The sequence below is a fragment of the Vulpes lagopus genome, chromosome 1, assembly GCF_018345385.1.
Source record: "Vulpes lagopus strain Blue_001 chromosome 1, ASM1834538v1, whole genome shotgun sequence".
Lineage (NCBI taxonomy): Eukaryota > Metazoa > Chordata > Mammalia > Carnivora > Canidae > Vulpes > Vulpes lagopus.
Window position 1 is genome coordinate 24,816,802 of NC_054824.1, and position 24,061 is coordinate 24,840,862.

The window sequence follows — 24,061 nt, forward strand, 5'->3', positions numbered from 1 at the left end:
GCCCAGCTAGTATCTTTATAATCATTATTCTGAACTCTAGTTCCAACATCTTATGTCCATACTGATTAGGTCCTTGGTAGTTTATACTGCCTCTTGTTCTCTTTCTTGAGATGAATTTTTCCATCTTGTCATTCTGTCCACAGAAGAATTGGTGAATGAGAGAACAAAATACAAAATGGCAACAACAACCCCAGAGAAATATATGTTAAATCAGAAGAGACCTGAAACTGGGGGCCGGGAGAAAAGCATATATTCAGACAGGTAAACAGAATAGAGCAGTGCACTGGATCCTGTGTGTATTTTGGTCTGTTAGAAATCTAGATTTCAAAAATTTAATAAACGAAGAACATATGTGTACAAAAAAATTAAGTGCAATGAAAGTATAAAATGTAAGTGTAAAAATGAAAATTTAAAGGACCCCCCCCCCCAAAGAAAAGGAAGCAATATAAACAGACAGGGGAACAGAACAGAACAATACTCTATATCCTGATTGTATTTTGTTTGCCTTGTTAGAAGGAACTATATCTCAAAGTTCTAAGGAAAGAAAAACATGTATTTACAAAAATAAAGTTAAATACATTGAAAGGGTAGGAAGTGACTGTAAAGATGAACATTAAAAATTACTTTAATAAAAAAAAAAACCCAAAAAAGCAAACATGATCATACAGCTGAAGAGAACAGAGCCATACACTAGATTCTGGATGTATTTTGGTCTGTTAGAAGAAACTGCATCCCAGAATTGTAAAGAAAGAAAAACTTATGTATATACAGAAATAAAATTAATGAAAAGATAGAATGTACTGTAAAAATGAAAATTAAAAAAGATCTTTTTTAAGAGAAAATTCATGATGCTTTTTAAAAAAATTTAATTTATTTATTCATGAGAGATACAGAGAGAGAGATAGAGGCAGAGACACAGGAGACTCCATGCAGGGAGGCTGACGTGGGACTTGATCCTGGATCCCCAGGATCACACCCTGGGCTGAAGGCCGCACTAAACTGCCAAGCCACCTGTGCTGCCCTTAAAAAAGATTTTTTAAGGGATCCCTGGGTGGCGCAGCGGTTTGGCGCTTGTCTTTGGCCCAGGGTGCGATCCTGGAGACCCAGGATCGAATCCCACATCGGGTTCCCGGTGCATGGGGCCTGCTTCTCCCTCTGCCTGTGTCTCTGCCTCTCTCTCTCTCTCTGTGTGTGACTATCATAAATAAATAAAAAAAAAAAAAAGATTTTTTAAAAAGATGATAAAATAAGAAATTGGTTGAAAAAAGGAAAGAAAAAAATTAAAATTGAAAGACTAAATAATCGTGGGAAAAAAACCCTCGATGAATTCTATACGCTTTATTCCCCTAGTGCTGTTGTTTTACCGTTCTCAGTAATGGGTAAGCTTGGTCTTGGCTGGATGCTCTTGCTGATCTCCTGGAGGAGGGGCCTGTTACATTCTCATGTGTCCTTGCCTTTGGGCGGAATTGCACCACCCTTGCCAGGGGGCCAGGCTAAGTATCTGCTCTGGATTGCTCTATGTGACTTTTATTTCCTTAAGGCTTCCCTTGCAGCTTTAGATGAATGAAAATCCTGACCTCCCAGTCTCCAGCCCAGGAGCTGAAAGGTGGCACCCTCCTTCCCACTCCTCAGTGACCCATCAGGGAAAAACAGGCAGTCCCTCCTGTCTCCCTTGTCTCCATCTACACTCCGAGCTTACCCAACCTGTGACTGATTGTTTTTATTTCAGGCATGTGACCCCATTTGGAATCTCCAAGCCCTATAGACTCTTGCCAAGTGGGCTCCGGTGCAGCTAGGGGGTGGATCTCACCTGTTCTGCCTTTTGTTGGTCCCCTGCCATGGTTCTGGGTTTATGGCAACCCCAAGTTGAGAGCCACTGTCAGGCCCTCTGATTGCTGCCAGTTTCCCTGCTCCGATGCCTGGGAACTCTGTGGTGCTCAGGCACTCCCAGTCTTCTTGTGATCCCGAGGGTCCTGAGACTACATTGTCCCACCTAGGATTCCACCCCCACTTCTCCACCTGAGCACCTTTCAGGTGGGAAGTCCCTCACCAGGGCAGACTTCTAAAAGTCTGGATTTTGTGCTCTGATGCTATATTTTTCCTGCAGTCGGCTTAGGGAGGCTCCCTAACCCCTGGCATCTACCTTCCCATGTATTGCCTGGGATTCTCTGAACATCCTACCTTGCAGAAGATGGTTGCTTTTCTATTTGTAGAGTTTTAACTATTTTCTTGGATCTCTGGTTGAGTTTGCAAGTGTTCAGAAGGATTTAATAACTATTTAGCTGAGTTCCTGGGATCAAAGGAAACTAAGGTCTCCTACTCTTGGTCTCTATGTTTTAGGACATTTTAAAGAAGGAGAATCTTTGAAAAGATGGCTCTCACAGTTTTACATTTTTGACTGAATTTTGTTAATACTGTATTTTTTTTATAACTTCATTAACATTTTCAGATTATGTTTATTGTTAGATAAAATGTTATCTTCAACTTTTATTTTCTGTGTATCTGTGTAACTTTAGTATTTTGCAATAATCTTGAGGGGGTAATTCAGCTATGTTTTTAAATCTCTTACCAATTTTGTGTCTCTATTTTTGTGAGTCTAACAAAGTTTCTCCTTTGTTTCTATGTTCCTCGTGTCCCTTGGCCTGGGGAAAAACTGAACTTTCTAAATTTTGCCAATGATTAGAATTGGGAAATGCTTCTAAGGAAAAACTGTCTAATTCATCACTTTTGACCATTTTTCCTCTATCCTTACTTAATATTGGCCTGTTTAGTGATTTCTTTGATAGCACTGTCTGCCATGTTACTTTATCTTGCCCAGAAGTAGATCATTGTAATTTTCATTTATTTTGACTAAACAACACTCAACAGAATGTTTTTAAATTTCAGTTTTGTCAACTTTTTTCCATTTTTTTTCTATTTATTTTTTATTAGTTGTGATTTGTTATTAGAGAATGTAGTTGGGAAAATTTTATCTCTAGGAATTAGGTGGCATTTTCTTTATGGCTTAATATATCATCAGTTTTTATAACATTCTATAAACTTTTTCTCTACTTGTTTTGTCAGAGCAAAGGAAGAATTAATAAGTCTTTTAGTAGTGAAAGGTGGGGTGGGGCAGAGAGAGAGAATCTTCAAGCAGACTCCCTGCTCAGCCCAGAGCCCACCCAATGCAGGGGTTATCTCATGACCCATGAGATCACGACCTGAGTTGAAACTAAGAGTCAGTTGCTTAACCAACTGAGTCATCCAGGCACCCCTTCTGTTTGTCTCCTAATATAGCTTTGCTTACGATTGATTGATTGATTGATTGATTTTATTTATTTATTCATGAAAGACACACAGAAAGAGAGAGAGACAGAGACAGAGACACAGGCAGAGGCAGAGGGAGAAGCAGGCTCCACGCAGGGATCCTGATGTGGGACTTGATCCCAGGACTCCAGGATCACACCCTGAGCCGAAGGCAGGCGCCAAACTACTAAGCCACCCAGGGATCCCCACTATTTATTTATTTTTTAAAATTTTGTTTCACATGTGTTTTTCTTCTGTATACTTTATTGTTTTTTTTTGTTTGTTTGTTTTTTGGTATTATTGGAGAGCTTAAAATGTCCTATACTTTACACATCTTTTTTCACCATAGTTAATTTTGCTCTTTATATTTTAGTGTGCTTTTCAGAAATTTATTTAGAACGTGAAGCATATGCTTTCTAAAAATTAGCCAATTCTTTCTTCATATAGTGTTTTTAAGCAAACTTTTTTCATAGATATATTCTGAAATGTGTACATAAATCATAAATTTAAAGCTTCAACAGTTTTCACAAAGTGAGCAATCACATGAAATGCACAAATGTAGAATACTGTCAGTATTCCAAAACCTTCCCTGTGTGTCCTCCTGGTCTCTCTCCTTCATTCTCTCTCCCCAGAAATTATTACTGTCCTGGAGTTAAATAGTATATGAGTTTTTTGTGTTTGGCTTCTTTCAGTTAATATTTGTACAGTTCATGTCTGTTGTTACATGTAGACATAGTTTGACCATTTTTATTGCAGTATACTCTGACTATATCATAATTTACTTACCCATTCTATTATTGATAGATATTTGGGTTGTTTCTAGTTTAGGGCTATTATGCATTCTATTATTGATTAATCAATCTATTGATTGATACTTGGATTATTTCTAGTCTAGTACTAGCCTAGTTCTACTAGAACTAGTAGTGTTGATGTGAACCTTTTGGTGCACACACGTATATTACTTTAAAAATATCGGGGACGCTTGGGTGGCTCAGTGGTTTCAGCGTCTGCCTTCAGCTCAGGGTGTGATCCTGGAGTCCCGGGATCAGGTCCCACATTGGGCTCCCTGCGTCTCACTCTGCCTGTGTCTCTGCCTCTCTCTTTTGTGTCTCTCATGAATAAATAAACAAAATCTTTTAAAAAAAACTATATATATATATATATATATATATATATATATATATATATCCAAAATAGTAAGGAAACAGGTCCAAATACATGGCCACTTGAATTATGATAAACGTCACATTATAGAGCAGTGGGGAAAGAATGAGTCTGCTCAGTAAGTAGTGTTGCATCAGCTGGATCTCACCTCCTCTATGTTGTTGACAAAATTTGGTCTATATGTTTCTTTTCTTTAAAAAAAACTAAAAGGCTTTATTTTTTGAGAGTGGTTTTATGTTCACAGAAATTGAACTCAAGGTACAGAGATCTTAGAGACCCTATCTCCCAGTATGCAGTTGCCCCATTACCATTTTACTTGAATATGGTACATTTGATACACTTGGTGAACCAATATTGACATTAATTAAAGTCTATATTTTACATTAGGGTTAGCTCCCTGTGTTATATAGTTCTATGGATTTGGCAAATGCAAAATGTCATGTATCTACCATTATAGGATTATACAGATTAATTTGTAAATTGTGCTCCCTGATTCATCCCTTTTGGCATTTCTTGAGCCTCTGGCACTCATGGATCTTTTTACTGTCTCTGTAATTTTACCCTTTCCAGAATGTCATATAGTTAAAATTATATAGTATATAACCCTTTCACATGATCTTCTTTTACTTAGCAATATGCATTTAAAGTTCCTCTGGTGCTTTTTATGGTTTGATAGCTCCCCGCTCCCACCATCCATCTTTCTTTTCTTTTCTTTTTTTTTTTCTTTCCTTTCCTTTCCTTTCCTTTCTTTCCTTTCTTCCTTTCTTCCTTTCTTTCTTTCTTTCTTTCTTTCTTTCTTTCTTTCTTTCTTTCTTTCTTTCTTTCTTTCTTTCTTTCCCTCCCTCCCTCCCTCCCTCCCTCCCTCCCTCCTTAATAGTTTATTTGGGGGGGGGCAGAGGGAGAAGCAGGCTCCATGCAGGGAGCCCGACGTGGGACTCGATCCTGGGACTCCAGGATTGCACCCTGGGCCAAAGGCAGGCGCTTAACCGCTGAGCCACCCAGGGATTCCCCAATAGTTTATTTTTTAGAGCAATTTTAGGTTCACAATAAAATTGAGGGGAAAGTACAGAATATTCCCTTATACTCTCTACTCCCACACATGGACCATCTAACCCACTATCAATATCTTGCACCATGGTAGTACATTTCTTATGATTGATTAAACCTCTGTTGACATGTTATTACTCAAAATTATTACTACTCAAAAATCCATAGTTTACATTAGGCTTCACTTTAGGTGCTGTACATTCTGTAGGTTTTGACAAATGTTAATGACACAGATCCCTATAGATTGAAGTATTATATAGTTTCACTGTTCTGAAAATCCTCAGTGCTTTGCCTGTTCATCATTGCTTCCTCTCTAACCCCTGCATCCACTGATCTTTTTATTGTCTTTTTAGTTTTGCCTTTTCCAGAATGTCAATGTGTAACCTTTTGAGATTGGCTTCTTTCACTTAGTAATACACATTTAAGTTCTTTTCATGACTTGATAATTTAACACCGAATAGTATTCCATTGTCTGGATATATCACAGTTTATCCATTCACCTACTAAAGTACATCTTGGTTGCTCTCAGGTTTGGAAATTGTGACTACAACTGCTATAAGTATCCACATGTAGAATTTTGTGTGAGTGTAAAATTTCAGCATTTGGGTAAATACCAAGGTGCACTGTTGTTGGATTATATGGTAAGAGTATGTTTAATTTTGTATAATACTGCCAAAAGAAAAGTTCTATCCATTCCTTTTCCTCATTCATAAGGGTTTTCATTTCTTTCCTTATTTTTATCCTTTGCCTTTCTGTTTGCATATCCTTAGAATTTCTAGTCTTATTAATGTAGAAGCTTAGTGCACATATGTATCCACCTATACCGTTTACACATGTATGTACCCCATGAGAAATAGAGAATGACTCACTAGGCTGAAGTAGATTGAGGCCTTTCTGGGAAAGAATCTGTAAGTAGATGGCATGAAAGAGAACTATTAAGAATTTTGACTTGGGCATAGGAGGCTAATGACAATACAGTTAATGAAAGCAAGAATTCTTTAAGGTGCTAGGTAAAATTTCAGTGAACCATGTAATTGTTTTGGTGCATTAAATTGTTGATAGATGCCTAACTTTTAAATATAGAAAGAAATATCACTAACAGAGGTAAAATATATTTTGCTATTTCGTTCATGAAGTATTTTATTTTCTACAGCGGTCTAGATATAAATCTTAGGTCCTATTTTTATTTCTATGCTAGCTTAATACAAAGAATAAGGGAAATGTTGCATGCTTTTTATTTTGTGGAAAACAAAGTTTATTTCTTAAGGTCCCACTACCATTTTTTCTATACTTTATTAGGCTATAGAACATGTTTGGTTTACAGATAAATGCCATTTGGTATCCCAGTATGGGTTATCCTCATTCAAAGATATGCAGCGTCTCTTAAAGTTCTCATGTGTGGTAGCTAATTGGTTCACTTTACCTGTTAACTGACAGGGGAACTACAGCATCATTCTATAGTCTGTAGCTTCTTGAACAGTCTCTTGACATAGTGCCCAACAAGGGAAGTCATGATTTCCTACTGATCAGTATGACTTTGACAACAGTCCAAATTATATCAACTAGAGGAATTCAGTGACAAAAACTTACTACAATGAGCTTAGTCCACCTGCATAGTCCCTGCAAGACTGCCCTCATTTCAAATGCCAGCTACAAGTTTTGGCTCCCAGGCTCACCTTTGCTTCAGATTTGCTGGCTACAAATTCTGGGGTTCCCAGGGACTCCTTCAGGTTTGATAATTCAGTATAATGGCTCAGAGACTCAGAAAAGCACTGTACTTGTCATTATAGTTTTATAATAAAAGAAGAACTGGGTAGCCCTGGTGGCTTAGCGGTTTAGCGCCACCTTCAGTCTGGGGCGTGATCCTGGAGACCAGGGATCGAGTCCCATGTCGGGCTCCCTGCATGGAGCCTGCTTCTCCCTCTGCCTGTCTCTCTGTCTTTCATGAATAAATAAATAAAATCTTTAAAAAAATAAAAAGGAAGAAGAACTGCATGGGGCAAAATCTGGGAGGAACCCAAGTTTGAAGCTTCTGGTGGTCTCTTCCTAAGAAATCATGGACAGCATTACTTCTGACTAAGAGGCATTTGACAGTACCCAAAGAGTACTGCCAACCAGGGAACCTTTGGTGTACAAAGTTTATATTGTGATTCTGTCACATATTACCTGCATAGATGACCTTTAGTCTTCAGCCCAGAATTCTAAGAGGTCTGGGCTAAGATTTAATCTCCAGTTCCTCTGGAGGGCAGAACTGATATGCTTATTCCAAAGTCTCCATTGTAAATCACCTTTTTAGAGTCTCTGGTGCCTAAACGCCCCAGGCAAACAAAGATATGCTTGTCAGGCAGGACATTCCAGGGGCCTAGAGATCATCCCCTGGTAGTGGAGGGCAAAGGCCAAACCTCTCTTGGTAAAGTTAACTCTTTGGTACATACCTATTCAAACAAAGGATGTATTGTTTGCAGCTTACCATGTAGCTCTTTGAAAGTCTTAAGTTAAAAAAAATATGATTTCCTCTTTTTGCTCAAATTACAAATATTTAACTTCTTTCTTTCTCAAATTTGTGCCCCTTTTGTTGGAACAATCAGACCAGCCACTTATGTAGTTTAATTTTATTTGTATTGCATCACATATGTGTTTATGGTAAAGTACCCATTCTGTTCTTGTATTCTTTCCAAAAGTGCTTATTTTTCTCTCAAACTAGTAGATCATACTTTTTTACCCACAAAGGAAATATTCACCTATACTTTTTACCAGCTGTAATCTGTATAAACATTCTGGAAAACATTTAGGAAAGGTTGCCCAGAAAAAAAAGTGCTTTAAAAACCATGCTGAAGGAGCTTGGACTATATAGGCAGTGAGGAGCACTCAAAGCTTTTTGGTTGTGGTTATGACATACAACAAATTGTTTTAGAAAGTCAGTTCTAGTGGAGGTAGAGTAGAAATAGTTTGAAAGAAAAAGTTAACCCATTAGCAAGAAGGCCAGTTAGGACCCTATTAGTGTTATTCTTGCTGAAGATAATAAAAGTAATAAGGGATGGTTTATGAGAAAGTTACTATGAGAGATGATTTCATCTTTTAAAAAATTCTTGCCCCTTTCATAATCTGCACATATATTAGTAACTTAAACTTCTTAACAATTTTTTAAATGTTTTTATATTACACAGTTTCTTGGGATAATTCCATGTGTTTTCTATTTAACTATATCTATTGGCTTGCATTTATTTATTTATTAAATTTTTATTAAAAAATTTATTTTGAGAGACAGTGAGTAAACATGCCTTTAGGATTGGGAAGGGGCAGGGGAAGAGGGAAAATAGTATCTTAAGTGGGCTCCACACTGGGGTGCAGATCGCAGGACTTGGGGCTTGATCCCTGGACTCTGAGATCAAGAACTAAGCTGAAATCAAGAGTCGAGTGCTTAACTGACTGAACTACCCAGGCACCCCCGTTTATTTTTTAGAAAGAGAGCGCACGTGCTTGAGCACGTGTTGGGGCAGGGGGAGGGGCAGAGGGAGAGAGAGAGGCTACGGCTCTCCGGCTCATCTTCAGCAGTCTTCATGGCCAGCATGGGCTGATGTGGGGCTCGATCTCACCACACTGAGATCATGACCTGAGCCAAAAATCAAGAGTTGGATGCTCAACCAGTTGAGCCACCCTGGCACTCCTGGCTTCTTATTATTGGTCTCAAAACTGTTCTGTTCATTTTATTTAGTAAACCTTTGTTGAAGTGAGAGCATATTCCTCCAGAGTACTGTGATAGATGCTGAAGATACAATGATATGTGTGTGATTTTATTGACTTGTAAAAGCCCACAGTTCAATTTGGTAGACAAGAGGAAAATCCTGTGGTAGAAGGATGCACAGGGTGCTCTGACAGAATGTTGAAGGAGCGCATAACCTCGAATAGAGATTAGGGGAAGATTTCTGGGTACATGACCTGCTAGCATAGAAGAGCAGTTAAGAACATGGGCTCTGGAGCCAGAATGATTTTGGATTCTTGGTTTCTTGCTGTGTGACTTTGGGCAAGTTCTAAACTTCACCTTTAAAATGGGAATCAGGACACATCTTTGTGGTTCAGTCAATTAAGCAACTGATTCTTGATTTTGGTTCAGGTCATGATCTCAAAGTCATGAGATCAAGCCCTGTGATGGGCTCCACACAAAGCATGGAATCTGCTTGTGATTCTCTCCCCCTCCTCTTGCCCCTCCCTACTGCTTGTGTGTGTGCCTGAGTGTTGTCATGTGCACTCTCTAAATAAATAAAAAAGTAAAATCTTTAAAAAAGAATAAAATGAGGATAATAATAGTCCCTACTTCGTAATATTGTTATGAGACTAGAATGGCTTGATATATGTAAAGTACTTAGAAAAGTGCCTGCGGTATAGTTTTTAGATGTTTTACCTCTTCTTTCTCATGTTTTGTTTTGTGTTGTTTTTTGTTTTCATGGATACATGATTAGCACTCAGTAAACATTTGGATACAACTAGATAAAATTATAATTACTTTTCTGTTTTCTTAGAAGTCTTTAAACAGCTCTCCTAAATGCACTTTACTGTAAAAGGATTGTTTTTGTGTATTTAGATCTGTCCTAACCACAAGTCATAAACTGGTAGGCTCCCGAAAGTGTAAGCTCTTCTATTACTTAAGAAACACTGAGTTTGCTTGAGGATGAGGATGTGCTCATCATAATTCTTATCAACTAGTCCCTGTTTTCTTACACCTAGTCCTGTTCAGCTTCATGGTCTGGCCTCCAGGTATTTGAGTTTGGGACCTCCACACTAGACCCTGACACTAGCTCTTCCAGGATAAAAACCTATTGATCTCTTTTAAATCTCAAACACTTGATAGAATGGCTGTGAGTTATTGACATCAAATGAATGTTTGATGAATAAATGAATAATGCCTCAATTATGAGATGAAAAAGAAGTCTGGCATAAAGAACTTTGTTCCATGAGGGTGAGTTGACTTTCATTTTATAGAATTATGAGGGAATTTTGGTAAAAGTAAGACTGACAAGATACCAAAAATAATAAAGAACCTATATTTCCTAGAGAAATTTTGTTAATAGATTTTCTAACTTTTCATGTGGCACTTACCAGATTTATACTAAGGTTGATTTTAATTGTAGTAGTATGGGTTGAAAGAGCCATTTGAAGCTATTTATATTTTGATTAGCTAATGATATAGTTGTTGAATCATCATTGGTAAATAATGGAAATCAAATCATTGTTTTCAAAAGGAGATAATAATCTTGCCTTTTTGGTGAGCTAGATGGATGAGTTTTGTAGAATGATTATGTACTGATTAGAAAAATATTTAGGGTACAGAAGCACTGAATAATCTTAACCTAAACCAGAAGTTAGACTTTAGGAATGAAAAAGAATGAAGAGTAGTATCCAGGTGAGTGGAGATTTCCATTTTGGGGGGATTGGTAAAATAAAGCCGTGAATTTTAGGGGATTTATGAAAGCACAATTAAATAAGCAGATATAAGTTACTATATTGAATATTCTCAAATGGTTGGGGCTGTGTGGGGCTATCAGCTCAGAAAATGTTTTATGTGAGTAGAATAGTCCAGAACAGAAAGATGGAGATTATTCTTTTCTTGTTTAAGTATTCCCTTGGTATATTTTTCTTTACTTTAATGAATAGATGTTGCCAGTTGCATTCCCAATTACACTGGATTCATTTTCTTCTTCATTGTGGTCTTAAGTTATCATTTTACTTACTGCTAAGAGGTTCCTTTCTGTGCTTTATAACTTTGCAGTTTCTGTTTTGTTTTTTATGTTTCTAATTTCAAGCCCTTTTGCATTATTTTTCTTTGCTTATACATTTATAACAATTTGGTTTCCAATTACTTCTGATTCATAGACACATAAAATACCAATTCAAAGTCCATCATCTGGTGTGTTATCTTTTTGCCATTTCCACCAATTTTTGGTCAGTAGAAAGTTACATGTAGTTACATGTCTCCTCTAGGATGTTTCAGACGGTATTCCAGTGATGGGATTATGTTTTTATAAGTAAAACTTGATGACACACTGTAATGTTTCATTAATAATTATTTGGGGGCAGCCTGGGTGGCTCAGTGGTTTAGCGCCGCCTTCAGCCCAGGGTGTGATCCTGGAGACCTCGGATCGAGTCCCACATCGGGCTTCCTGCATGGAGCCTGCTTCTCCCTCTGCCTGTGTCTCTGCTTCTCTCTCTCTCTCTCTCTCTCTCTCTCTCTCTCTCTCTCCGTCTTTCATGAATAAATAAATAAAATCTTAAAAAAATTTGGTATATTATGTCTACTATTTTACCTTTTATTTATCTAATTTAATCTGGCGGAAGATAAAAAGATTAATTCACTATATGTTCCACTTTAAAGCTTCCAGGGTTTTGTTTTTTTTTTTTTAATTTTTATTTATTTATGATAGTCACAGAGAGATAGAGAGAGGCAGAGACACAGGCAGAGGGAGAAGCAGGCTCCATGCACCGGGAGCCCGACGTGGGATTCGATCCCGGGTCTCCAGGATCGCGCCCCGGGCCAAAGGCAGGCGCCAAACCGCTGCGCCACCCAGGGATCCCGCTTCCAGGGTTTTGCAGTTAAAATTTTGTATTTAAAAGTGAGATAGCTTTTAAGAATTTGTTAGAAGTGTTTTAGAAACAACTTCGGTAATTTAAGTTGAACTATCTTTCTGTACAAAGATTGACAGGTAATGGCTAGTTCTATCACTTCATTTAATGCTTTTGCTAATGACTTAAAATTAAGGTATTATTTAGGCATATTGGCCTAAGCTTATATTATCATTGGGTCCCCAGTTTGTTTAATGCTAGCTAGACTGCTAGCATTAGTAGGCAGTCAGGAAATAGCTACCTAATAAACACTGATGGAAATTTTATTTTTATTGAAGTGTTATCCAATAAATTCTCTCAGAAAAACTTAGATTAGCACTTCTTACATAAAAATACCAGTGCAGGGACGCCTGGGTAACTCACTGGTTGAATGTCTGCCTTCTGCTCAGGTCGTGATCCTGGGGTCCTGGGATCGAGTCCTGCATCAGTCTCCCCAGGGAGAGCCTACTTCTCCCTCTGCCTATGTCTCTGTCTCTGTCTCTCATGAATAAATAAATAATCTTTATTTTTTTAAGAATACCAGTGTAGCTCATAAATAAGTTATACTTAAAATATGGAAGAGGAAAAAAACCAAAGTAGCTTAAAATTATAGGACGTTCTATCTTGGAATGTAATATCAGAGACAAGAGAATACCAAAATGAGTTTTTAAAATACCTATTATTTAAGTTATTAGAATAACAACTTTTCAAGCCATGCTATTTTAACAGTGTATATTGAAACTCTTTTTTGGCTCCTTGGTTAACTATTCCTTCCTTGGAGACTCTGCCTGACTTAAATTCTCTCAGACTGCCCATCACTCTTGTTGAATACAGCTTCCCGGTGTTTGGTTTGATCTGTTTATTACAATGGGTTTTCCATTTCTTTGCAATTTTTAACTCAGTGACTTTCTTCTGATTTAGTCACTTTCACTTTGGCAATTTATTTCTGGCTACTATTCCTACTTTAAAGTTTTAAGTGCAGACATATTCCTTTCTAACCACAACTTACATCTCTTAAAAACTTGTGAGACATTTCATCAACTTCTCTGCCATCTAGTGAATTGAGATTGTACCCTCCTCTTCAACTATATCTGGGGCTTATTAGCTTTAGGGGCACATGGTTCTCTTTCACTGGGCTTATCATCTCAGCCAAGGTGGCTCTTTTTTTTTTCCTGAACTTCCTACATTCTCTAGAGTTCTTAGTTTCTTAAGGTAGAAGTTGACATCATTGATTTGTGACTTCTTTTTTTTTCTTTTTTCTGATTAGTCATCTAGTACAATAAATTTTCCTAGGTGTACTTTAGCCACATCCCTCAAATCTCAGTTACTGTTTTATCATCTTCCTTCCATTTGAAATATTTAAGTTTTCTCTTTTAATTTCTTCCTTTATTCATGGGTTATTTACAAGTGTGTTGTTAAGTTTACAAACATTGAGGGGCTTTCCCAGATATCTTTTGCTTGATACTTAATTTAATTCATTGTGATCAGAGAACATACTTGGTGTGACTTTGATTTATAAGTGTGCTCTATGTACTTGGAAAAAAAGTATTTTTTCCTGTTTTTGGATAGAATGTCATGTAAATGTCAGCTAGGTCAGGTTGTTTCAGTGTTGCTATAGTGTTCCATATACTTACTCATTTTCTGACTGGTGTTCTTTAAGTGTTGCTGTGTAAACTGGGGAGACCTTGGACCCTGGGGCCTCAGCCCAGCCAGACAAAGGAATTGCTGAAGATTCTTGATCTTGTAACAAGAATTAATTCAAGTTCAGACGTGCAGCACAGCAGATAAGTAACATATACAGGAAAGTTTATTAAGTGAAAAGTAGAGATGAGAGCCCATGAGCTCGAATAAGAGAGAGTGGGAGAGAGAGAGAGAGTCAGAGACAGAGACAGAAGCAGAGACAGAGTTGCATGTCCTAGGGTTTGAGTTTCTACTTTTTATTGGCAGTTGTTAACCAGGGGGTAGAATATTACTTGGTATGAGGATTTCTTGGGAGCAGGTTTTGGGCTTTTTCTTCCTTATGTGGTCATCCACAAAAGGCCTCCAAGTTTCTGGCCTCCTATGTCAGCCATCTTGGGTTTGCTTCATGTGGCTTTGTTTTGGATGGTGCCAGGACTGGCCTCTGACTTTCCCAAGAGCTGACCATGACTTCCTTTTTGCCAACGTCCAGGTATCCTGTTAGAACCTAACTAACTGCCTGCTCTGACATACGTGTTTTCAAGACATCTTTATCTCTACTGAATGTTTTTTTCTACTTGTTGAATCATTTATTTGGAAAAGAGTCTTAAATAATCCATGTATAATTGAGGAACTTTGCCTTATTTTTATTATCTACTCTGTTAATTTAAAAAAATGCATTTTGAATTATTATTATTATTTTTTTTGGTGAGGTGCATATACACTTAAGATTGTTATAGGTCCTTTTTATCTCTGGTAATATTTCTTGTTCTTGTCTTCTTTGTCGAATATTAATATAGGCTAGCCACTTCAGCTTTCTTTTCATTAGTGTTAGGATTTAATATCTTTTCTCTCATTGTACGTTTATCTTTCTGTCTGTCCATCCATCCAGCTTTATTGAGGCATAATTAATCTATAACATTGTGTGAGTTTAATCTATCCTTCTGCTTTCAATCTTTATATACAAAGTGGGTTTATTGTAGACAGCCTATAGTTAGTTGGTTCTGATTATTTTTTTCCTGACAATTTCTACATGGGGTGCTTGTACCATTTAAATTTAATGTAATTATTACTGTGGCTTGGTGTGGATCTACCATCTTGCTACTTTGTATTTGCCTGTGTGTTCCTATTTCCATTTTTCCCTCTTACTGTCATTTGGATTACTTGAGAATGTTTTCATTTCTTTATAGCTCCACTTTAGGCCCATTAGGTATACATCGTTGTTTTATATTTTAGGAGTTAGCCTAAGATTTATAGTATATCTCTTTAGCCTTTCACTGTTTATCTTTAAATAATATTGTATCACTTTTTAGTTGGGGTAAAAAACATACAACAATATCATTCCATTTCCTGTCATATATTTTGCTTCCAAAAGCATGCTATAAACTACACAGTACATTTTAATATATTTGCTTTAATTAGTTATCTTTTAAAGAAATGAACAAATATCTTATTCTATTTTTCAACCATTTCTTTTTTCTTTTTAACAGTCATCTTATTGGATGTTAATTCTCATATAGGATATGAAAGGATTTATTCTATTGTTCAACCATTTCTTTCCTTTCCTTTCCTTTCCTTTCCTTTCCTTTCCTTTCCTTTCCTTTCCTTTCCTTTCCTTTCCTTTCCTTTCCTCTTTTCTTTTCTTTTCTTTTGTTTTCTTTTTTTCTTTTCTTTTCTTTTCTTTTCTTTTCTTTTCTTTTCTTTTCTTTTCTTTTCTTTTCTTTTCTTTTCTTTTTTTAACCAGTCATCTTTTATTGGATGTTAATTCTCAATTAGGATATGAAAAGATTCAGGTGCCAGGGAAAAGTCATGGTCAGGAATGCAGAATGTGCCTCCACACTGGGCCTTCTTCAGTGGTACTTTTGTAGCCGCTCATGTTTAAGTTCCTGGTAGCAATGACGGTAGTTGAAAAGCCCATAGCTGCCAGCACCATAGAAATATCAGTGATGCCCCCTTTTCTTATATTGATGTCCTTGTTGTTGTAGTACCAGTAGTAACCTCTGTAAAGTGCTCCAGCAGTGCCTGTAGGGGTGAAATTCTGCATTAGTATCCAGCTTGGCAGCTCTCCTAGTTTGTCATCCATGAACTTCATCTCCTTCACTGGCACATATGACTCCATCTAGGAGTCATGGGTGTTTGTTTTATCTAGTTTTCAGCCATTTCCGAAGCTCTTAGAATTTTTTTGTTTAGATACAGGTTTTTGTTGTTTGTTTATATCATTTCTTCTACTAGAAGACTTAAAATCTTTTGTAGGATAGCCTGGTGGAAATTCATTTTATCAGATTTTGTCTGTTGGAAAAAAAATTACTTTGCCCCCATTTTTTATTTTTTATTTTAACTTTTTTGTATATTTTTTTTTACTGGAGTTTGATATGCCAACATATAGCATAACACCCAGTGCTCATTCCATCAAGAACCCCCCTCAGTGCCTGTCACCCAGTCATCCCAACCCCCCGCCCACCTCCCTTTCCACCACTCCTTGTTCGTTTGCCAGAGTTAGGGGTCTCTCGTTCTGTCACCCTCACTGATATTTTCACTCATTTTCTCTCCTTTCCCCTTTATTCCCTTTCACTATTTTTTATATTCCCCAAATGAATGAGACCATATAATGTTTGTCCTTCTCCCATTGACTTACTTCACTTAGCATAGTACCCTCGGTTCCATCCATGATGAAGCAAATGGTGGGTATTTGTCGTTTCTAATGGCTGAGTAATATTCCATTGTATATATAGACCACATTTTCTTTATCCATTCATCTTTCTCAATGGACACTGAAGCTCCTTCTACAGTTTGGCTATTGTAGACATTGCTGCTATAAACATCGGGGTACAGGTGTCCTGCCGTTTCACTGCATCTGTATCTTTGGGGTAAATCCCCAGCAGTGCAATTGCTGGTCATAGGGCAGTTCTATTTTTAACTCTTTGAGGAACCTCCACACAGTTTTCCAGAGTGGCTGTACCAGTTCATATTCCCACCAGTAGTGCAAGAGGGTTCCCCTTTCTCCACATCCTCTCCAACATTTGTTTCCTGTCTTGTTAATTATCATCATTCTCACTGGTGTGAGGTGGTATTTCATTATGGTTTTGATTTGTTTTTCCCTGATATGCCCCCATTTTTTAAAGATATTTTCATTTGCTAAAGATTTTTGGGTTTATAGTTTTTCTATTAGTACTTTAAAGCTGGTATTCTATTACCTTCTGGCTTATGTAATTCATGACAAAGAGTCTGCTGTTCTTATTTTTATACCTCTGCATGTAAGTTTTGTTCTTTCTGACTGGGGTTTGACTATACTTTTTTTTTTCTTAAATCCTTTTTGTTCTGTAGGCTTCTCTTGGGGTGTGTACATGTGCAAATGTGTGTTTAATTTTGCAGTCCTCTGAGGCATTATTCCTCCAAATTGTTTCTTGTTTCCTTATCACTTTCTTTTTTTAAAATCACACTCCAGTTGTACGGATGTTATATCTTTTTAATCTCTTGGCTCTTTGATTCTCAGTTTCTTCTCCCCCCCCCCTTTTATTCTTTATGTTTCAGTTGGAAGAACTGATACAGTTTTCTTCTTCAAGATTCTCCCTCAGTGATTCTTTCCTTTGTTGTGTTCAGTCTGCTATAATCCCATTGATTATTATTTCCATTGATTAGCATTCTTTTTATCTAATACCTTTTTTTTATATTTTGTATTTCTACTTGTCTCATTTTTATAGTTTTCATCTCTTTGTGCTGAAATTCCACATTTGTTCATACATATTTTTCACCTTTTCCTTTAAAATATTAAGATTATTTTATTTTATTTATTTTTCAAAGATTTTATTTATTTATTCATGAGAGACACAGAGAGATAGAGAGGCAGAGACATAGGCACAGGGAGAAGCGTGCAGGGAGCTTGACGTGGGACTCGATCCCAGGTCTCCAGGATCGTGCCCTGGGCTGAAGGCAGCACTAAACTGCTGAGCCACCCAGGCTGCCCTGTTAAGGTTATTTTAAAGTATTTATAATTTTAAAACATTAGCCATATCTGAGTCTTGTTCTTTTGACAGTCTTACCTGTTGAATGTAGATCACTTTTTTTCTTGCTTTGTGTATATGTGATAATTTTTTTTTATTGGGTGCTAGATTTTTTTTTTTCTGTTTGAACAGTAGAGACTGAGGTAAATGTATTTGTGCTTAGTAAATGGGTATACTTCTTTTTCAGTTTGTTAATAGATCTCATTTGAATTGGGGAAATTAGTGGTGGAATCAGTCTGTTCTCTCTCTGAGATGGGTTTGTGTTGCTATATAATTGTCTTTCATACTCCAGAGACTTCACATCCCCTCAGCACATGACTGCTATTCATGGGCTTATTGAGAGTGTGGAGCAAAGAACAGTTTCTACCAAAAGAAACTGTTCATCTTTTGTATTGAATCAATACAAATCAATACAAAAGGTGAATTCTCCCAAAGGTGGATCAATTTATATGTCTCTCTCCTTTTGGAGGGGGTTGGGATTCAGTTCATCCTGTTGCCTAGAGACCTTAGCTTTCTAATAGTCTAATCAAAAATTATGATTTTATAGATTATCTGCTTTTTTTACAATTATCATATTAGAAGCAACATTCTCTTGCCACTTTTTATAGTAAGTGAAAGTGGAACTTTCCCTTAAAACAGACTTTTAAAGATAACTTTAAAGGAGGGGCACATGGTGGCTTAATTGGTTAAATGTCTGCCTTTGGCTCAGGTCATGATCCCAGAGTTCTGGGATTGAACCCCACTGTGTGGGCTTTCTGGTCAGTGGGGAGCCTGTTTCTCCCTCTCCCTCTACTGCTCTTCTCCCACCATCGCTTATGCTCTCTTTCTTTCTCTCTCTGTCTCAAATAATTAAATAAATTTTTTTTTTAAAGATAACTTTAAAGGGGCTAAACACTTAGAAGATTATGAACATAGACATATAGAATGAATGAAGGGGAAAAACCTTCCTAATGTTATTCAATTGGTACTTTTAACTTGGGATAAGATTTATTGTGAAAGTTGCATGTATAATTTGAAGTATATTGTTATTCAGGAGACAAGAGTGACAATAACGAAAATAGGTTAAATGTCTTAAATTTGGGTTATAATGATGAAGATAGTGATATATGAAGATGACGAGAAATTTGGATATATTGTCTTTCAAGAGTTGTGAAGGGGAAAGAGCAGTATTTTTAATTTAACATACTTTATATGATTCAATTTAACATACTTTATATGATTTCAAATATGAACACGTAACTCTATTAGTGATAAATTATACAATATTCATACAATATATAGATTTGATCTCTATTCCTAAAAAATGTTTTCTTCCCCTTCAAGAATTTTACCTACCTTTGTATACACCTTTTTTATATAGTAGTACATGGTACAATACATTTAAAGTCTATAAACATTGAAGTGCCTGGGTGACTCAGTTGAGTATCTTACTCTTGTTTTTGGCCCAGGTCATTATCTCAGGGTTGTGAGAGCAAGTCCAACTTCGGGCTCTGTGTTTAGTACAGTCTGCTTGTCTGTGCCTCTCACTCCTGCTCCCACATTTGCTTACATGCATTCTCTTTTCCAAATAAATAAATACATACATACATACATATATACAATCTAATGAAGAAAATAAAATATGTAAGCCTTGAATGATGATTGGAGGACCTATATATATAGGATGTTGCAAAAATCTTTGGGACATTTATTTCAGAGTTACAGCAGATTTTCTTTGCTTTTTTTCCTCATTTTTAATTGAGGAATTTTTTTTTTTTTTTTAAGCTGTCTGGCTTGAAGCTCATTACTGAATCTCTAATAGCCTCAGTTTCTTTTTCTTTGTATTCCTTTTCAGAAATACAAATCTTGTGAAGAATTAAGTATTTTGAATGATATATTTTAAGAACCAAACACAACAACACTTTTTTATAGGACCTATAGTATGTGATAGGTGCTAATGTAAATGTTAAAAAAGAAAGATTGTCTGGAGTAATCAACAAGGAGTAAAATAAGAGTAAAAACAAAAACTGTTTCTTGTTTTGTCTCAACAGGTTTTTAGTTCATAAAAAGTAAAATAAAAAGTGAAGTTATTTTCATTTCTGCAACAAGTAACCTCATGTTATTTAGAGTCTTACCAACTCTATACTGTTACTTTATACATACTTTGTATAAAGGGAGGAACCATTATATAAATTTGAGACTTCTGATCTAAGAATGGAAAAGCTATATTTACTTGCCATAGATGATGTACCTACAATTAAAGGAGAACAAATTCCTTTAACCTTTAAAAAGTTTTTTAGGGGCACCTGGCTGCCTCAGCTGGTAGGGCATGTGACTCTTGGTCTTGGGATCATAATTTTGAAACCCAGGTTGGGTGCGGAGCCTACTTGGGGGGAAAAAAAAGTTTTTTTTTTAATGGTGATGTGGCATTGGTTTTCATTGTATTATTTCTTAGTAGAATTTGTGCTATGAATTTAGCAGGTTACCTTTTCTTACATGATAGGATATAAGAAGTATTAAAGTTGTACTTTTTCTATCTTGCTTGAGCCTTTACCCATCATTAGTTTGTGAATATTTGAAAAAGGTTGAAATAGAACGTGAAGGTCTAATTAGATATGCTTCTCAGTATGAGTACAAGTTTCAAAAACTTTTCCTCTAGGATGAATATATCACATACATGATCCAAAGTCTTTAATTTAACATTGCCTTCCAAATTTCCAGCAAGAATGCAAGCTGATATTTTGACTCTTTGATGCTTAGGGTTTATTTTTCCTCTCTTAAAAGAAATTTATAAGAAATCAGTGTTTTTAATTCATATGGAATTTTTATTCTGGAAAATTGCCTTCTTAATTTGTTAGGTCATTTATACTGAGTACTTGGAGACAAACATATGAATCTTGGAACTTTTGAAATTTTTGCCTGTTTGGACAGACTCTGGATAATGTGACTAAGATTCCCAGTTTGCCAACTCCCTAAGAAATCTTAATATTGTAATAAAAGGAAAAAGCAGAACCAAAAAGAGAACTTCAAGAGCATAGTAGTTTTTTAAAAAAAACTGTGTTAAAATATACATAAAATTACCTTTTTAACCATTGTTAAGCATACAGTTCAGTGCCATTAAGGACATTCACATTGTTGTGCAACCATCACCATTATTCATCTCCAGATTTTTCTCATCATTCCAAATGAAACTCTGTACCTATTAAACACTAACTCCTTATTCTCCCCTGACTCCCCCTGCCCGGGCTCCCTAATTTTCTGTACCTATGAATTTGACTAAGGAGCTTTATAGTTTTAAGGGAATTTAGATATTTAAATCAGAGTGGTCTTAAAGTCGTTGCAAACTAAGATTGCTCTTGTCTTCTTTCTGAACTGCCCTCAGTTTAGACAAATTACAAATTTTGAAGAATGAAGTGGCAGAGAAGATGAAGCCACAGTTTGGGATGAGACTCACAGATTTGTTGCATGTGAAATAAACTTGAAATTTTGGTTATTGCTTTTGGAATACAAATCTCCCTGTAGATGAAGTGGTTTTAAGAGGTTGTGACTGTGATAAAAGAGATGTCTCCTGCAGCATATCCAAAATTTTGGATATGGAATATTTGAATCCCGGACCTATCTGGACTGTGCTGTAAATTGGTCAGACTCTGGTTCTTTGAAATACAGAAATCAATGTTTAGGGCTTCCGTTAGTGATAACACATATTCAGTTCTTCAGAATAATAGAAATCTGTGAAAGAAACATTTAAAACTCTTTGCTCAGAACTAATGAGAGAGCTTTGGGACTATGTCTACTCTTTAGTAGATAATGACATTGAAAAAACTCATTTGTATTTAATACTGTGTATCCCTTGTAATGCATTTCTCTGCTTGAAAAAATACAAAAAAAAGACAACAAAACAAAAAGTAGGACAAAAATTTTTTAAAAAATCTGGTGGGTTTGGGGAAGACACAGATGATATGTTTTTGGACTGTGATCCCATGTCTGAGCTTGCTTGTGGTTACAGATTCTCAGGGGATATCTCTCTGCCCCCAGCCTCCATCTACCCTTTGCAGGTTCTCTGCTATTTCCTTTTTTGTGCATGTTTTATGTTTTATTCCCTGTACTAATTACTTCTCAGAATTTCTTTTTTTTTTTTTTACTTCTCAGAATTTCTATTTTCACTTTGATTTTGGCCTCTGTCTTCCTTCCTTTTGTGCTGCCTCAGCAATGCATTTAAAATTGTTTTTAATATTTTATCCATCATTTTGGTTGTTTTAGTTACTACTGTTTTTCAAGATATCTAGCCTGCCATGGTGTGACAGTCTTTATTCATTTAAAAAAAAATCTTGCAATATGTTAATCTAGATCCCTCTGTGTCATCTGTCTCCCCCATTTTGTATTTCAGTTCTTAAAGCTTATGTATTAAGAAATTTTTGTAAAGCTTGCAAAAAATTAAAATACTGTTTAAGTGATTATTGTATTTCTGAAAAGTGTGTATTTATTTTATAGTTACTTGAAGGAAATTTTGCCAAAGAAGTCAGCCATGAAATGGATGGACTTATTTTTCAGCCTGTTGGAGTAAGTTCGTGTGTGTGTGTGTGTTTGTGTGTGTGTGCGCGCGCGCATGTGGTGTGTGCATTTGTAGTATGTATATAAATATATGTCTACACATGCATGCATATGTATATGTATATATAAAGTACATTTTCTTGAGGTATATTTACTTAGGATTGATTACTGCTACAATCACTGCCTATCCTTAAATAATTTATTACAAGATATTTCACTTATATTCAATATATAATGATAAAATGAACAGTTATTTGCTTTTCACTAAGCTTATGAAATAAACATTGATCATTAATTTTCAAGGAAATTAGTCTTTTGATACAATTAGTTTTTTAAATAATTCTTGCAAAATGTTAATTTGTTTCCTTACTAGAAGTCTACTGATTACATTACTTAAATGCTTATTTCTTTCTGTACCCCAATTACCCTTAAATATTAATATTTCTAAAATTTGTTATGGATGAGTGAAATTCAAAGAATCTGTAATACTTGAAGAAAATATAATTCTTTGAATAATACATGTCAGATTTCTGAAACTCATTGAAGAACTTGCAGTAACTGAATGGTCATCATATATTGGGCGTAAGTTCCATTTTTGCTTGATAGTGTGGTTTCTTAGCTTTAGCACCAGTGACATTTTTTTGCCACATAATTCTTTGCTTTGGGGAGCTGTCCTGTGTATTTTAGGGGGTTTAGCAGTATCCTTAGTCCGTACTTACTAGGTGCCGGTGTTACTTCTTCCCTCAGTCCCATCTCTACAGGTATGACAACCAAAAATATATATGTTCACTGCCTGCTTTCCCCTGGAGAACAAAATTGCCCTCATTTAACACCTTGTGCTCCATAGGTCACTGTTTCTCAAAATGTGGCCTGTGGACAAGGAAATTAGCACCACCCAGAAAGTTGTTATAAAAGCAGCTCACCCTAGACACTATGGATTAGAAACTCTTGGAATGGAGTCCAGCAATTTGTACTTTCACAAGCTCTCCACTGACTCTGATGCATGTTCAAGTATGAAAACCACTGCCCTGCAGGAAAGAGTTGTACTATACCTCATGCAGTTCACGTACTACACCTCAGCATGTGCTGCAGTATGCCTCATACACTGCATTTTTCCTTCAGTAACTCTATCCTTAGAAATTAGGGTATGGGCTAACTAGGAAGTTGTATAGAGAGACATCAAACTGGGTACCTGGAGAAAGGGAAGGAAACTAATATTTTTGAAGATTGTGTATTAAATACTATATTATCTATATTTTACATATATAGTAGAACTTTAATATACGAGTTTAGATATAATGTGATATGTGATTGGCTTCTATCTTCCTTCCAGTCCCCTTTGCCAAACAGGTAGGGAAAGGCTATTCTGTGGTCGAGGGAAAGGTGATGGAGGAGAGTTAAAGGCTGGGGACAAGTTGTAGAAAATGCTATCTTAAGAAGATGGAAGTTAGATCTTTGAATTCCAGTATTTTCTAGGCCTTATCTCCCTAGATTGAAATGAAGTTTAAAGATAGAAGTAATTGCAGTAAATTTTACTGTGTTCAACTCATAGTTCACATCCATGTGTATATGAGGTTTCAGTATATGTAAGAGAAATGACTTGACATGTGAGCCTGTGGCATGTCTAGAAAAGTCAGCTGATGTATTAGTCTGTTCTCACTCAAATAACCAGACTTGTTAGTACAGTGATTTTGTAATTGATAGCTAGTAAGGCAAGTCTTTGTTCTTTGCCAGGATTTTCTTAAATATGTGTGGACATT

General features: G+C 36.2%; 1 protein-coding gene and 1 pseudogene across 1 annotated transcript in view; one reads left to right on the top strand and one right to left on the bottom strand.

Annotated features, from left to right (window-relative positions):
* Positions 1-24,061, top strand: part of RNGTT (RNA guanylyltransferase and 5'-phosphatase) — a 325,545-nt gene that overhangs the window by 130,639 nt on the left and 170,845 nt on the right. Inside the window, exon 12 of the mRNA XM_041771798.1 lies at positions 22,242-22,310. Coding sequence (XP_041627732.1) covers positions 22,242-22,310 — 69 coding nt within the window. The remainder of the gene's footprint in view (positions 1-22,241; positions 22,311-24,061) is intronic.
* LOC121500240 lies at positions 15,621-15,889 on the bottom strand (annotated as a pseudogene).